This window comes from Hydra vulgaris, chromosome 02 (genome assembly GCF_038396675.1).
Source record: "Hydra vulgaris chromosome 02, alternate assembly HydraT2T_AEP".
Lineage (NCBI taxonomy): Eukaryota > Metazoa > Cnidaria > Hydrozoa > Anthoathecata > Hydridae > Hydra > Hydra vulgaris.
Genome location: NC_088921.1, coordinates 56,241,303 through 56,259,014, shown reverse-complemented (window position 1 = coordinate 56,259,014; position 17,712 = coordinate 56,241,303). Strand labels below are relative to the sequence as shown.

The 17,712-nt window shown below is 27.0% G+C and overlaps 1 protein-coding gene across 1 annotated transcript; it reads right to left on the bottom strand.

The window, feature by feature from the left end:
- Window positions 1-722: 722 nt before the first annotated feature.
- Window positions 723-16,960, bottom strand: LOC100211523 (ELAV-like protein 3). The gene is made up of 3 exons (XM_065791444.1): window positions 16,770-16,960; window positions 3,710-3,970; window positions 723-2,418 (listed from the first exon to the last, which is right to left on the bottom strand). Exons 1-3 carry the CDS (start codon window positions 16,830-16,832, stop codon window positions 1,615-1,617), a joined length of 1,128 nt encoding a protein of 375 aa, XP_065647516.1. The 5' UTR covers window positions 16,833-16,960; the 3' UTR covers window positions 723-1,614.
- Window positions 16,961-17,712: the final 752 nt, after the last annotated feature.

Below are 17,712 nucleotides of genomic sequence, written 5' to 3'. Positions count from 1 at the left end.
ATGAAAATATTTAACGGTCTTCTAAGATTCACCGGGCTTTTCTTATAAAGTTAACTTTCTTTGTAAATATTTCTAAACTTATTTCAATTTATTTTAAAAGAAGAATTTAAATAATGCTAAATAATGATGAAGGAATATACCTGATTGTGTATTGTGTGTATAAACAACCTCAGTAAAAATTTGCTTACTTGGGTTCTCAACTTAGCTTTATCCGGAAAATTCTTGCAAGTAAGCGAGAATTTTCTTTAAAAAAAAAGTGTAAAACAAAAAGTATGATTATTGTATACAATATGTTTTTGTATTTTTTTTGTTCTGTTCTACTAAATATTTCTACTGACAAGTGGAATGTTTTATTTAATAATTGCATTATTGGTAATTGGCATACTTTCTATTTTTAGTTCTCATCTCCACTCTACGTCCCTCAATTTTTTTTTTTTTTTACTGTCTCACTATTTTCCAAGTAAAATTGAAATATACAGTAGGGCGCTGATGAATTAAAAACAAGTTGATTTAATTGAGTAATTTTAGTTGATAAATTTAAAATAATTTAAAAAAACAACAACTTAATTATATTTATGTATACAATATTTTTATTAATTATATAATACTTATATTATTTATGCAATATATATGACAACTATGCAACAATTAAATTTACCAATTATGATAATTATGCAACATCTTTTTTAATAACAATTAAATGCATTTTGAGTATCGACATATAAAAAATCAATCTTAATCTCAGAGTTTATTAATTTTTGTTGACAATTTTTTTTTTTTTTTTCTAACACCTTCTTTCTTATATATAAACTGTTATGAGAACTTTTTTTTTCATTTTTAAAAGGTTTATTATCTGCCTTTTACCTTATACTTTTTATTTTTTCAAATATTTCTTATTATTAATTCAGATTTCTGTATATTCTTCTATATAATTGATATTTTTATTTTCAGAAACAGAATTGCATGTATATAAAAGTTTGAAAACTTCATTAAAATTCTTTTACTAAACACTTTTATATTACCTCCTAAAAAATTATTTAAAGAAATTTGATATTTAAAGATATTTGGTTAACTTTATTTGGTTTGAATGTTTTCAATTATAGAAACAATTTTTATTGGGTTTTACAACAAATCTTTTTAAAAGCAAAAAATTTCAGGTGTAACGGAGCAAAATGTACATTGTGTTCTCGGTAGAATTAAAGTACTAAGGGAACTGTTACATAAGTTTTTGTTTTTTTTATAGTAATTATCAAAAGAATGTGAGTTATGTCTATTTCGTTCCCATGATTTTTCACCACCCCCTGATTTTTCAAAAATGGTTATAATTATTAATTTAGAATTTACAAAATTATCGTTAAAACTGTCATATAGGGCAAATATTTGTTAGAAAATATTAATTTTATAAACTTTTGTATAAATACTTGAACTACGTTTTCTTTTAACGATAACTTCTTCATAGTTTTTTCTAATAATTTTTTAAAATAACTTTTCCCAACAATGTTTTCCAATAATAAACGTTCAGACCGCAAAATGTCTTCATTTTTTTTTTTTTTTTTTTGTAAAAATTCGATAAAAATTTCCAAAATATATCCGATTGGCGAATTATTATAATATTTAGTTGGTATACATATTAGACATGCATTTTGAACGTTTTAACGATACTTGTAGTGGTTTTCCTCGTTCTAAACAATAACCGTTTAATCGAAAAATGGCTGCTATAGTGTCTTCATAATGTAGCATATTTACAAAGCCGTATCCTCTACATTTTTTCTCATGATCAGTAATCACACGAACAGAATGAATGGCTCCGTGTTTACTAAACAACTGAAACAAGGTCAAATCATTTGCATCAGACGGTAAGTTATAAACAAAAACACACCAACTAGTGACATTTGCCTGAGGCACAAGATTCAGATTATTCGGACCTGATCCATTTAAGGCGTTGTTGTATGTCGAATTAGTTCCATTAGTCACATTGTGTACTGTGTTGCCGTTTGACACTCCTGTCAAAACAGCGTTTGGAAGCGGTGAATAATACGCTTGAGAAAACCCTTGGTTTTGTAAATATCCTGCGTTTGTGATATTTTTACTATGATTAAGGACCTCAATATATGAATTCATTTTTTGACTAGGCGGGTTTGCAAATTTTACAGCTAACGGTTTTATTGCGTTAAGAAGATTCGGCACCTTATTGTTTAGAGCTTCAATAGATAATTCTGCCTGACAACGCTTATCAAAGCGAACAAATCCGACTCCGCGACTGATACCATTTTCATCAACAAGAACTTTGCTAGTTATAATTTCTCCAAAAAACTGAAAAAGTTCTCGTAAACGAATAGCATCACAAGTTTGTGGCAAACCACTAATATATAAATTTGCATTTTTAATTTCATTTGAACTTGGTCGTGCGTAGCTAACCTGTTAAACAAAATTTAATATAAGCTCAATAACATTGTGCACGTTTCGGATAAAGATAAAAAGCAAAACGTAAATTAAAGATTACGCAAACAAAAACGTATATTATAAATTTGATTAAGTAAGGTCCAAGAGTAAAGCGGACATAAAAGAGATTAATTTAGGAGCAAAATTTGAAAAGCTTAGAGTAAATTTGGTATACGTTGTATATCAATTAAAAAAGTTTTAATCGTTTTACTTTTATTCAAAACTTTAAAATTTATTTTGTGAAAGTTTTATTATGGTTATTTGTTTGTCGAAAAGATGGTTGAATAAAAGCTGGTTAATTTTTAGCTGAATAGATAGTTGAAGAAAAGCTGGTTATTTGTTGGTTAAAGAAATGGTTGAATAAAAGCTGGTTATTTGTAAGTTAAAAAGATGGTTGAAAAAAAACTGGTTATTTGTTAGTTAAAAAAATGGTTGAAGAAAAGCTGGTTATTTGTTAGTTAAGAAAATGGTTGAAGAAAAGCTGGTTATTTGTTAGTTAAGAAAATAGTTGAAGAAAAGCTGGTTATTTGTTAGTTAAAAGATAGTTGAAGAAAAGCGGGTTATTTGTTAGTTAAAAAAATGGTTGAAGAAAAGCCGGTTATTTGTTTGTTAAAAAAACGGTTGTAGAAAAGCTGGTTATTTGCTAGTTGTAAAGCTTTACAACAATTATCTGTAATTTGTAGCAAATCGTAAAATAAAAAAAACTTCATAAATTTTAGAATCTCTGAACAAATCAACTAAACTAAAACAAATGTTCGGTAACCACATAAGAAGCTACGCTTAAGTTGTGTAACTACGATTGTAATGAAAATAGCATCATGGCTTATAAAGGTATTGCAGTTAGAGATTGTCCATAAAGTACGTACGCTCTGATGGGGGAGAGGGGTCAGCTAATTGCGTATATAAGATAAGGCATGGGGGGGGGGGGGGGGGTAAGAGGACAGTGAATTAATTATAAAAGTAAAGAGATACTAAATTAAAAAGAGTATTATAAAATGTTGGGTAGGTAGGTTAAAAGCGTAGGTGCGTTTAGGGAGGTGGTACTCAAAAAGACGTATAGCAAAACGCGGGGCGAAGAGGGTTAAAATAAAAGGATACGTACTTTATGGACAACCCCTTAAGAGTTTTTATAAAAAGTTTTTAAATAGAATTGTAAGTTTTCGGATAATAGTTTTATAAACATTTGCTTTATTTTTGAATCACTGACACCGCTAATAATCAATTAGTAACAATATATTCAATTACTCAATATATAAGAGAATCTTACTTTGATTGTTTTTGTAGTTAATTTCATTCCTTGCAGCGAATGAATAGCTTTTCTTGCGTCATTTGGATGTTGGTAGTTAACAAACGCGTACCCCAAACTGGCTTTTGTCACTTTGTCGCGTATTAGCTTACAACTTTCAAGGGCACCCACTGAGGAAAATAATGTTTTTAGTTCTTCTTCACTCATTTCTTGAGGCAAGTAGTTTACAATAAGATTGGTTCGCTTGTCATCATCGTGAAACTGAAGTGTGTCGAGCTCCTCCTACATAATTAAATTGGGTTAAAAAAATTTTACGCAAAATATTTTTTATGGTATTTACAAATAATAAGAGGTAAGAGGAGGAGAGGTAGACCTAAGAGGAGGTTTATGGATGCAGTGGTGGAGGATATGAGAGTGGCTGGTGTGTCAGTGGAGGACACTTATGACAGGGCTAGATGGAGGAGTTTGATCCGCTGTGGCGACCCCTAAACGGGAAATGCCGAAAGAAAAAGAAGAAGAAGATTTACAAATAATGTTTTACTTAACCTTTTACCTTTTAAACTATATAATATCTTTATTTAATATTTATTTATGTTTGTTTAATCGTGTTTAGTACTGTTAGGGGATGGGACATCATTGAAATTTACCCGGACTAGGTAAAACATCAAAATGCTTGAATCACACCATAAACTAACTTAAACCAATTATTTATTTGTTAAGATTTTTCATATAAATGATGGAGCCATTTATTTAAAAAAACTCTATTCAGGCATTAAATAATTCTTTTGTTTTATTCTTGATGTTTTTTTAATTTTTTATTGCTTTATATGGTCTAAGTATACAAAAAATATAAATTACAAATAACATTAGTTTTAATATTTTATAAAAATAACTTTAATTCTCTAGATTTTCGATATAAAATAAAATAAAATAATGTTTTAAAATAAAAAAAAATTAATTAAAATAATCAATCAATCTTTAATTAATCTTCTTTGCAATGACATCGCAATTCTCTTTGCAATGACGTTGCAAATCTCGTTGCAATAACATCGCAAATGTCTTTGCAATGACATCGCGAATGGCGGAGGTGGTTTTTAACGGTAAAAAGGAAAAAAAAAGAGAAAAATGAAGATAAGGAAAATCAAAAATTATTATTTTAAAAAGAGACGTATAAAAAAACAGCAACAAACAGTGTAAAAACAAAATCAAATAATACAAATAGATAAAATGACTGAAGATAAAAAAAAGAACAGATAAAAAAAAAAAAACTACCATAAACTTAGTACAAAGTTAAAAATTTTAAAAAGTTTGAAAATAAAAAATAATGATAAAAAAGAGCAACAGCTTTTAAAAATTTTTAAAAAGAAAAAAAAAGAACATTTTTTTTAACTTTAATTTTTTGAATTATTTTCATACACTGTTCATACTGTAATGCGTTTTTATGCTTAGTTTAAATTGTCCTATATTTTTGTACGTTTATTTTGTAATCTAATTTTGTGCGCTGTTTGCATTGTTTGTTTGTTTGTTGTTTTTTAGTGCGTTGTTTGCATTGGTATGTATTTTTATTTAGTTTAATGTTGCTAACTTTGTATAGATAGCTATTGTGTTTATAAAAACAAGTGCCTTATTATTTTTAGTATTATTAATTTTATTATTATTACTATTATTATTATTATTGTGTTTGTTATTTTATTATTATGGTAGTTTTTATGTTTATTACTATAAATAATATTTTTATTATTATCATTACTATTTTATAATTATTTTTAATTATATATATATAAAAATATGTATGATGTTTACTTAAGATTAGTAAAATTACTATATGTAAATCCATGAAATAATTTTTTTAACATGTATATCCATGAAATAATTTTCAGAATATATGATATGACTGATTGATTATTAATATCATTATGAATTATCTTTATACTATTTAAGTTAATGTAAATAAAAACAGAAAAACGGAAACCAGGCAGCTTGTTCACAAAAGAAACATGAGCAAAAAAAAGTATAGTTGAGATAATATTCAGCTTTACGTATGATTTGTCTTGTAAAGTTAAGTTGTCTTCAGAAGCTCCCAAGATTTCCATACGCCACTTGATGTTCCATTCAAAGACCGTATTATGGGCATTTATAAAGTACGTACGCAGTAAAACTAATGGTTTAGGATCCCCTTTCCCTCTTGTACGCACTGTTACTGTTATGCTTTTAATGACCCCCACCCTCTGCTTACGTATGCACTATATATTACTAAATCCGCCCTGCCTCCCTCTTAAACGCATACATTTCTCTGTTACATAACGTAATTCTGATTTTTTAACTTGTAAAACTAAAGACTTTTGTTAAAAAAAAAGAAATCACGTTTTAGGAGAGATAGAGAGCAAGAGATAGTCAAACCGTTAACGTACTAGCTGCTTTTAACACCCCCTTTACCTTGTACGCATTCGTACGTTTTTGATTAAATTTTCCTCCCCCATACCTGCGTACGTACTTTATGGAAGACCCATAGTAATTTGTTACTATATTTAAAACTTTTTTCAAAATCAAGCGTTTACCTTTTTTTTTTTTAAATCTTTACTTAATTTGGATTTAATTTTTGCATTTCATTAAATTTTGTTTCCATTAAATCTCACAGCATATAACATTTATTTTTAATTATTCTTTATTTGCTGCAAATGTCTGATAAGGCTTGTTAATATATGTTTTAAAGATATGCTAAAATAGGTTATAAGTTTTTAGTAAGTTTGCTTCTTCAATTTTTTATACCACCAATATGGAAAATATATGTGTATATTTTTTTGAATATTGAACATTATATTAAAGCACAAAACTTTATCTGTACTTTTTTTCCTCTTTATCTGTATCTAATTATTCTTCATCTTTATTTTAATTTCTTCTTAAATTAACCTGTTGCAAAATCAAAAAAAATCGGCAGAAAAACTGCACATGCAAATTTCAGAAGGAGATGGCAGCTTAAGGCTGCATTTTTATTCCACAAGTTTTTTAATCAGAGATTTCAAGTGAATATTTTTTTAAAAAACATCAATTTGGATAATTGCAAATGCAATTTAAAAAATTATTAATTTTAAAGATGTACTGAAGAAGGATCAAAGCGATCTTTCTTCAGTACAATTAGTTGCAGCAGTGCACAAAACAAAATATGTTATATTTTTTAATTTCAACAAGCACAAATTTTGACAAAAGCTAGTAGTTCCTAAAATGTCTTGACCCTGGGAAGTCCCTTTTAGCCATTGATAAAAATCACGGCCTTTGTTTTTGCTTTTTGGTCAAGGGTAAAGATTATGGTCTTTGACCCTAATCTTCATTTCTGAATAAGTTGTTGCTCTTTGTACTGCCTGTAAAGAGCAAGACTTTTAGAAAATAGAGAAGACGGATCTGTTTCTGCAATGTCCATTAAAACAAAAACTATCTCTCTTTGGAGATATATAGTTTATAAATTCAACTGCTAAATGAATTTGTGAAGCTTTGATTTACTTAGGCATAATTTTTTTATCTAATTCAAATATGTAGAAACTGCAAGATAAAAATGTATTTTATACAATAAAATTTCGCATATCGTTAAAGCTTTTAGGAAGAGAAAAAGCTGAAAAGCTTGTACAAATTTATAGACATTTAAGATCGAGATGTACAGCTGCTGATGACTAAATTGTTAGATGACTTTGTCTTAAATTTTCAAATTTGAATATTACTGCAAATAAAACAAAATTTTCATTTATGACTCACTAAACTTCTTATTTTATTATCATTAAAAAATTTTGTTGAGCATCAAATCTTAAGTGTTAATGGAAATTAATTTATGAATGAAAAAATTTCAATTAAAAAAATTCGAGACCAAAAACCCATTAAGTTGGGTTTATGGGTGGGTTTTTGGGTTTGGTTTTTTGGAACCAACCCTGACTAATTATAAACTATAAAAAACGCTATCTCATTCTAAATATTTTTATATTTTTTAGTTAGATGATTAAAAACATTATAAAAATGTTAACGAGTTCATTATTTTTCCATATTTTTGGTTTAATTATGCATTATCATTTCATATACATAATTAAACCGAAAATATTGGAGCAGATCTTAATATTAAAACAAAATCTAAATCTAAAACTTTAATTTAACGTCATTATTTGCTGCCTGGATAGTTGAAACTTGAAAACTGACTTCCAAAAAGCTGGTTATATAGAGGCTGCTTATATGGTCAGCTTCAGAACTATACCGCGCATTCTGAGTGAAGTCTTTTTTTTTTCATTAAAAACAAACAGTTAACAACTTTACCAAATCTATGCTGGTGCAAAAATTAACTTTTAAGCGAATTAACAAAATAACTCAAAAATGATTGACCCCTTAACCCCAAGTTAGAGTGTTACTACAGTATTATTAAATAAAACTTTACTATAACAAACAAGTGCAAAAAAATGTAACAAACGAAGAAAACAAAGCGTTCCAATATCACGAGCATGCCAAGCTTACTATTCCATTTCCTAAACATTTTCCTGGGAAAATTTTTGTCTCTAACAAAGCAGCGCAAAGATATGCAAGTGAATTTAAATATTTTTTAACGGCTTTAACATTACTTTTTAATGTAAATAGTATGTATTGCAATAGTATGTATTGCAATAGTATGTGTTGCAATAGTATGTATTGCAATAGCCCTAAACAACTCAAAGTACTCAAATTGTAACTATCATAAATTTTTGAAAAAAAAAAACAATCAGTTTTTAGAATGGTTGTAGTTAAAAGATAGCGCATAATAAATATTTCTTTTTTTTTGCATGACATTATCTAGATATTTTTACAAGTATATTAATGACACACAACCCTTATATGAACAGAGTAACATTTTGTATTTATCGAGCAAGTTACACCAAATAATACAACTGCTCGGAATATTTTATGAGCTTAATCTAGAATAAACTACTCTTTTTTTTTTTATCTGTTTTAGTTTAAGTTATTTTTAATTCAAATTTTTTTAATTGTTCTTACCAGTATTTTATGTGAATATATAAAACGATGTTTAAAAAATACGTCTTTTTGATCATTGCAATTACAAGCATTTAACAAGAAAATGTCTTGAGCTTTAACGTTTTAAACGTATTAAAACAATTTTAAAATATTCTGCACTTATTGGAATATAGTGTTTAATATTTAAGAATAAACACTTAAGGGGTTTTAGTTTAAAACATTAACATGAAATCTTTCGCGTGGCTTTATTTTGGTATAGAGTTGATTGGTTTAAATTAAAACAAAAAAACAAGAAATAAAAAACATATGACTTGCTTAAAGATTTACAGTGATTACTTATTTAATTAATTGTTGTTTGTTTGTATGTTGACGAAATTTCTATAGTTGCTGCTCTACCTAGTATGTCGTTTTTTATTGCAAAATAAAACGTTTCAAAAAATTTTAAAATGAAACGTTTCAAAAAATTGTTAACGTTATTAACGTTGTTAAAATCTTTAAATTTTGTTTTAGATATATAAAAATGTAAAAGTTAAAAAATTTAAATAACTAATTTTATTTACCTAATAGCTTTTAACAGTAAAACAAACAAACCAAAAAATCAGAATTGCAAGCAAAAAAAGTTTTGGTCTCAAAGTTACCTTTAATTCGGACCGTAGAGAAGACTTTACTTGTAAACAATATTTTTCCCGCTTCGTACATCGTTTTTATATCACGACTAATATTATTGCTTTATCACTCAAAGTAATTTTTTAACCACTCAACCAAAAAATCAGAATTGCAAGCAAAGAAAGTTGCTACAAACTAGTAGTTAAGTGTTGTTTTACAAATATTAATATAAAACTGTAAATAAGCAAACATTTAACCTTTTACTTTTTAAAATATTTCTAGTATTTTTGACAATGCTAAATCGATAATGATAAACCCATTCAAGAACATGTAGATATGCACCGCTGGAGAGGATTTAACTATGAGGTTCACGCCTCCTTCTCCACAAATTCTGTTTTTTTTTTTATTTTATTTTATTTGTTCCAAGAAGTCCTTACGGTCTTATCATAGAGCACTGCAGATGAGCATTTAATAGGAAGTTCACGCCTCCTTCTCAACCGATGTCGCTAAACTTACCCAGAGGTGAGATTTGAACCATGGATCCTTTATTTCTGAGGCAAGCGCGCTACTACTTCGCCACAGCTGCTCTTAATGGGCTGCGCTTATTAGGCGAGAGCAGGCAACAGTCCATTTTTTTTTTTCGCATTACACAATTTTATTAAAATTTATTATTACTTTCAAGTAGCCTCTCTAATTCATTTCCGTTTATAAACGACATGCTTTAATAAGTAAATAAATTTACAAAAAAAATATTTTTTTAATATTGAATGAGGTAATTGCCTCCTTTTATGGATCTGCCCATGTATTTACAGCAATTGACAATAAATTTGCCTTCAAAAGAACGGTGGAAATATGGAAAAGAAATGTTGTGACTTTCAAATTAGCAAAGAGCCTTAAAAAGTTCTAGATTTCTATTTCTGCATCGAGCTTTGCTAGTAAAAGACTATTTAGTGTAGCTAGGAGGACCGTCCCCTGGGGGTCGTAGGGGGCGTTTTAATTAATGGTTCTCCGATGCATTGCCATCGGCATCTGCCAGTCGATGCATCGACCATTTAGCCGATGCATCGCCACCATCATTGGTTTTGGTAACCATTGGCTGATACCGATTGTTTTGAAAAATCAGTTGTTACTTTTTGTATGTGTTTCTGACTTGTATGTAAAAATATTGTTTTATAAACGAAAATGCATGTATAAGCATAAGTAATTATATTCACATATCTAAACCTTTAAGTAATTTTTGAACCGTTTTTTATCAGGAGCTACCTACATTTAGTGTCTTTTTATAATTTAGAATAGCAATTATTTGACTTATGGATCCAAAATATACAGAGAGACAAAATATACAGAAAGTTTAAAATCAAGAAATGTAAATGTAATGTAAAATGTAAAAAAACATTTCTGCCAGATGTTTCTCTTCTATTTTTATTTTCCAAAATTTACAAATTACTTTGAATGTTTATTTTCATCGATATCAAAATTTACAAATTACTTTGAATGTTTATTTTCATCGATATCAAAATTTACAAATTACTTTGAATGTTTATTTTCATCGATATCAAAATTTGCAAATTAATTTGAATGTTTATTTTCATCGATATCAAAATTTACAAATTACTTTGAATGTTTATTTTCATCGATATCAAAATAGTCTATTAGACTTTTAGTTACTTTGCTCATTGCTAATTTTTTTTTTATTTAATTTTATTTCTAAGCTTAATTTCTAGAATATTGTATATATATACATATATATATATATATATATATATATATATATATATATATATATATATATATATATATATATATATATATATATATATATATATATATTTCTATAGTTTGTTGGCTTTAGGAAGAGCGGAAGGAAAAAAGCGATTCTTACGCCAACACATACGTCACTTTTAATTACTTTTGACTTTCGTCCAACATTTCCGTGTTGGACGAAAGTAAAAACCATTAATTTAATTACAAATTAATCGTTTTTTAAAAAAACCACAAAAACGCAAATTTAATTGACCAGAATGTTTTTAAAAACATTCTGAATGTTTTTATAACATTTTGAATGTTTTTAACAATATAAACAATGTTTTTATTTTTATTTTTTTTAATAAAATGTTTTTATTTTTATTTTTTTTAATAAAATGTTTTTATTTTTATTTTTTTTACAGTAAATCATGCGCGGAGTGTTGCTACATCGACTATCTTATAGCCTGACTCGCAAGGGAGTGCTGCTACATCGACTGACAAATAGCCTGACTCGCAAGGGAGTGCTGCTACATCGACTGACAAATAGCCTGACTCGCAAGGGAGTGCTGCTACATCGACTGACAAATAGCCTGACCCGCAAGGGAGTGCTGCTACATCGACTGAGGGTTTGGTTGGGGCAGGCAGTCTATCATTATTAAAAAAAAAAAATTCCGGTCTTGCATTTTAATTTTTACTTTTTGTCAACAAAATATCGAAAAAACTTTCGGACAACATCTAAGGGTTCTATATATATATATATATATAGTTCTATAGTTTGTTGGCTTTAGGAAGAGCGGAAGGAAAAAAGTGATTCTTACGCCAACACATACGTCACTTTTAATTACTTTTGACTTTCGTCCAACATTTCCGTGTTGGACGAAAGTAAAAACCATTAATTTAATTACAAATTAATCGTTTTTTAAAAAAACCACAAAAACGCAAATTTAATTGACCAGAATGTTTTTAAAAACATTCTGAATGTTTTTATAACATTTTGAATGTTTTTAACAATATAAACAATGTTTTCATTTTTATTTATTTTAATAAAATGTTTTTATTTTTATTTTTTTTAATAAAATGTTTTTATTTTTATTTTTTTTACTGTAAATCATGCGCGGAGTGTTGCTACATCGACTATCTTATAGCCTGACTCGCAAGGGAGTGCTGCTACATCGACTGACAAATAGCCTGACTCGCAAGGGAGTGCTGCTACATCGACTGACAAATAGCCTGACCCGCAAGGGAGTGCTGCTACATCGACTGAGGGTTTGGTTGGGGCAGGCAGTCTATCATTATTAAAAAAAAAAAATTCCGGTCTTGCATTTTAATTTTTACTTTTTGTCAACAAAATATCGAAAAAACTTTCGGACAACATCTAAGGGTTCTATATATATATATATATATATATATCTATATATATATATATATATATATATATATATATATATATATATATATATATATATATATATATATATATAGTTCTATAGTTTGTTGGCTTTAGGAAGAGCGGAAGGAAAAAAGTGATTCTTACGCCAACACATACGTCACTTTTAATTACTTTTGACTTTCGTCCAACATTTCCGTGTTGGACGAAAGTAAAAACCATTAATTTAATTACAAATTAATCGTTTTTTAAAAAAACCACAAAAACGCAAATTTAATTGACCGGAATGTTTTTAAAAACATTCTGAATGTTTTTATAACATTTTGAATGTTTTTAACAATATAAACAATGTTTTTATTTTTATTTTTTTTAATAAAATGTTTTTATTTTTATTTTTTTTAATAAAATGTTTTTATTTTTATTTTTTTTACTGTAAATCATGCGCGGAGTGTTGCTACATCGACTATCTTATAGCCTGACTCGCAAGGGAGTGCTGCTACATCGACTGACAAATAGCCTGACTCGCAAGGGAGTGCTGCTACATCGACTGACAAATAGCCTGATTCGCAAGGGAGTGCTGCTACATCGACTGACAAATAGCCTGACCCGCAAGGGAGTGCTGCTACATCGACTGAGGGTTTGGTTGGGGCAGGCAGTCTATCATTATTAAAAAAAAAAAATTCCGGTCTTGCATTTTAATTTTTACTTTTTGTCAACAAAATATCGAAAAAACTTTCGGACAACATCTAAGGGTTCTATATATATATATATATATAAATATATATATATGTAAATTACGTTAGTTTATTTTACAAATAGAGTGCTCAATGTTCTTAAAGAACAGAGCAATAATAAATTAGTAATAATAAAAAACACTTATCTAACTTTTTTCTTCAACTTTAAGTTTCACTATTGCTGAATCATCAGGAAGAGTTACTAAATCTCAAAAAAAAATTCAATTTATAGAAAAAAATATTTTACAGGAAGTTATATTTTATTAAAACTAAAAATAAAAATAAAAAAAATTTTTAACTACTATATTTTTTTAGTTAACGGGAAGTTACAGAAAGTAATTATTAAATAAATTTCTTTGGAATGGGGATAATTTAATTTGGTCATTTGTTTTTATAATTATTTAAGAGGTATTTATTTTCGTGCCTACATTTAGAAATTAATACAGATTTTTTATTTAATAAATTTTCCTGATTTAAATGAGTAATCGACTCACATTTTTCTTGCAAACATGGCATACATTTTTGGAAATGTTATTATAGGCAGGGGCAGGTTTTAGAATAGACCATTGTAAATTAAATTTTTTTTTTTTTTTGAAATCTCAAATGTATTTTGACAGCATAGTCTCTTTTGAATATTTTTTGTGTTTAAACGATTGTTTGTGGTTGGCATAACGTTTTTTCCATTCCCCCTCGGTTAAGCCAATATATTGTTTATCAGGGTTATTTTGTAAGGAAACAATGCACTTGTAAATTACATTTTTCGAAAGGCCTTTTCCATTTAGAGGGCAATCTATTTTTTGTTTAAAGTTACAATAATCAGTGTTTTTTTCTTTTATATGTTCTTTTTTATAAATTAACGCGTAGTTGTGGCCTTTTATAATTCTTTCTAAATTTTTTGTGCAACTATAACTTACTTTAATGGTATTTCTGTTAAAAATCTTATGTAATTTATTAGAGGGAGAAAACGCTTTTCTAATTTTATCGAGTTGTGGCCCTGATTTTTTATGCATTATTATTAAACCGTCGTTTTGAGATTTAAAAATTTTGAGATTTAGTAACTCTTCCTGATTCAGCAATAGTGAAACTTAAAGTTGAAGAAAAAAGTTAGATAAGTGTTTTTTACTAATTTATATATATATATATATATATATATATATATATATATATATATATATATATATATATATATATATATATATATATATATATATATATATATATATATATATATATATATATATATAAACTTAAATAAACTTTTTAAAAAATAAAATAAAAATAAATCAACAACGAGCAGCTTAAACATTAAGCAAACTCTAGCAAATAAACATTAAAATTGACTGTTAACATTATATTTGAAAAAAAAATCCTAGTTTACCTATAAGTAAAAAAGAAAAGAGTACAAATATAAATTATGGTCAATGCCAAGGCATCGGCCGATGTCTCGGTATCAGCCGGTACTAAATTCAAAAGTAGGCATTGGGGCACCCCTAGTTTTAATACCTCTTTGGGATGACCCTGGTAGTCGGTACGTATTAAGCAAACAATCTATTTAATGTCAGAAACAATAGACACGTTTTTAAAGTATGAATAAGTAAATTAATAATAATGGTTTGTTGGTAGAATGAAAGTAAATTTGAAAATGGTTTGTAGTTAATACAAGTAGATACACCTCTAATTCAAAAGATTTGTATTTTAGAATTAATAATTAAGTTATTAATTCTTAATTCTAAAATATGATTTTTACTCTATGGTTATAATTATAGCTATAGCAAGATTAAACTTTCAAAGCTCTAAGTAACTTTGTATTATCTATTTTAAACTCAACAGGGATTTAAAAAGTCTATTTAAATAAGTGTTTAATTTCTTCTAGGTAAAAAGACTCAGCTCTATAACTTTTAAATTTTCTAGTGTGAGAGTTTTATAAAAATAATTTAAAGTACTATTCGTCGCTTGGTTGAACCTTACTAAGTTACTAAACCTTTTTGAAACTCAAAATAAAAAACATGAAAAAAAAAAAAGTTTTCTATTTCACCTGCCTAAAATAAAATAAAAAATTCTGTTTTTTAATGGAGAATGTGATTGGTTTAGCGAAAAAATAATCACTTTGCATAATTTATGACGTCTTTTCCGTTTTTTATCACCTTTAAGGCTTGTTTTTAAAAGTCAAAACGTTTTTCTGCCATGTGCTTCATTTTAAGTTCTTTTTACTTGTTCAAGCAGAAAAAAGCTATTAAATATTTAATGTAAGTTTTTAATTTCAATTTACACGATGTTTGTACAATATACGTTAAGATAATTATTATAATAAATGTATTGCTCATCAGAGTTAAAGAATATAGCAGATTTTCTACATAATGTCATTCATTTTGACTTCATTAACCAGCCTTTGTTCTTATTTCAATTCCTTATTATGAAATTCATGTATTATTAATGACGCGATGCAAACAGAAGTTCCAAATAGTACAAAAATACAAAAATAATAAAACATAAAATTTGAATATATCTAAATTTTTCTAAAACCACAAAATATATAAAAATTAAATAGTTTAATTATCAAAACACCTATAAAAACATATATAAGGAAAGATCTATACAGCATCTAAAGAGAAATAAGTAAGGAGATTTTTTTTCTTATCATATTTAAGTGTTTGTTTTTTTACACATATTTTAACATTAAAAATGTTTAATCTTAAAAATAAATGGCGGTATACACATCCAAGAATGCTGAGATGAAAAATTGTTTAAATGTTTTGCAAGAAAAATAAGTTTAAGAATATATATTAGATATATTCAATAACGTTGTTAAAGCAATTTACAGTTTAACTTATACAGATAACATTAGACAAGGATAAAGTAGTTTGTTTTACTAATAACTGATATGGGGGATATAAAACAAACAAAAAATCATTATGTTGTAATATAATCACTAAACATTAATTGGCAAACCGATTTATAGTTTTGTATAGAAAAATGGCAATCTTTATATAAAACGAATTAGGAATAACGTAGGACGAAATAAAAATTAAATTTTTTCAGTATATAACCAAAATGTTGTTCTACAAAAAAAATGAATGTAAATATTTTATTTTTTATCTACTAATGTTAGTTTAAATACCAATAAATATTTTTTATACAAGTTATGATAAAAGCAATAGTTTTTATTTTTAATTTTTTGTGGTTATGCTTTGAGAAAGTTCATAACTGTCATAAATTTATTATTACGGTATTAATTATATATATATATATATATATATATATATATATATATATATATATATATATATATTATCATATATGGTAATATGAGTAATGTTATATACAGGGGCGCACAGAAACTTCATGATGCCCGGGGTAGGTAGTTAAAAATTTACTGAACACCCCCACCCTACCTCTACCAAAATAAGAATAATAAGAATAATGAAGCACCTCTAGAATTTTTCGTCCAATAATGATGCCCCATAAACGTGTTGCCCGGGGGAACTAACCCGGATCCCTCACCCTCTCTGCGCCCCTGAACATATGTGTGTGTATTTATTTTATTTATATGTATATATATAATACATATATCTAACATATTACCAGAAAATAGTGTACAAAAATAAATTGATATATTTAAAAAGCAAACCTGATTGACCATTAACTGCTGATTTTGATGATTCATCCCATTTAGAACAATAACAGGACCCATATTAATGCGATGCCAAGAAAGAAAAAAAAACTTCAGTAATCTTCAAAAAAAAAATAAAGAATTAAAGTTTGAAAATAAACCGTGCGTAAACGACACAAATGCTGTTTAAAAACTCCCAACATGTTAATAGCTCTAAACAAAACAATGCTTTTAAATAAATGATGTTTATATTTGAAAATTTATTGGATGATTTAAAATTCTTTTGTCTTCTTTTTTTATTGTTTTTATTTTTTTTTTATCTCGAAAAAAAAAGAGAAGATAAATTTACCTTACAAATTTACAATTTTTTGTTGTTGCCTAATTTCAGCTTAATTTTTGTTTTTTTGTTTTAGTGTGTAATTTTTTTAAATTACTTAATATTTCTTAAAAATAATATTTTGAACATAAATTCTCTTTGGTTACTTACAACGCCATACTAAAGAAAAAAAACCCAGCATGGCTATTTTAAAATGTAATGAAAAAATAAGGCTAATGAAATGTGTTATAAATAAATTAAATGTTAAGACTTTTTTAAGGCTTTAAATAAAATGGTTTCACTGGCTACCTGGTTTACTAATCTATTTAAACACTTATTCATCTCTTTATCTTTTTTATGTTTTTTTATTTGTTTTTCGATAAAAAATATTTAAAACATCTATATAAGATAAAATTACAAACGGAGATTTCGCTAAAAGTCGAAAAAGGTCAGGTCTTGTCAATAATATTTTCTGATAAAACTCTTAATAGTTAAGTAGTTTACAACGAATTCATAAACATATAGTTGAACAGTTTTAGCCAGACTTATAGAAACCAGGCTTTAAAATCTTCTATTTTAAAAAATGATTCACTATGCGGGGGAATACTGCGGTTGTTATTCTTTGCTGTTGTTTTTTGTCGGTTT

Excerpts from the sequence above, each read along its gene's own strand:
- LOC100211523 (XM_065791444.1), bottom strand. The coding sequence starts at position 16,832 with ATGGGTCCTGTTATTGTTCTAAATGGGATGAATCATCAAAATCAGCAG. Across the intron at positions 3,971-16,769 it reads AGCAGTTAATGGTCAATCAG|GAGGAGCTCGACACACTTCA; the intron begins GTTTGCTTTTTA and ends TTAATTATGTAG. Across the intron at positions 2,419-3,709 it reads TAACTACAAAAACAATCAAA|GTTAGCTACGCACGACCAAG; the intron begins GTAAGATTCTCT and ends TTTGTTTAACAG.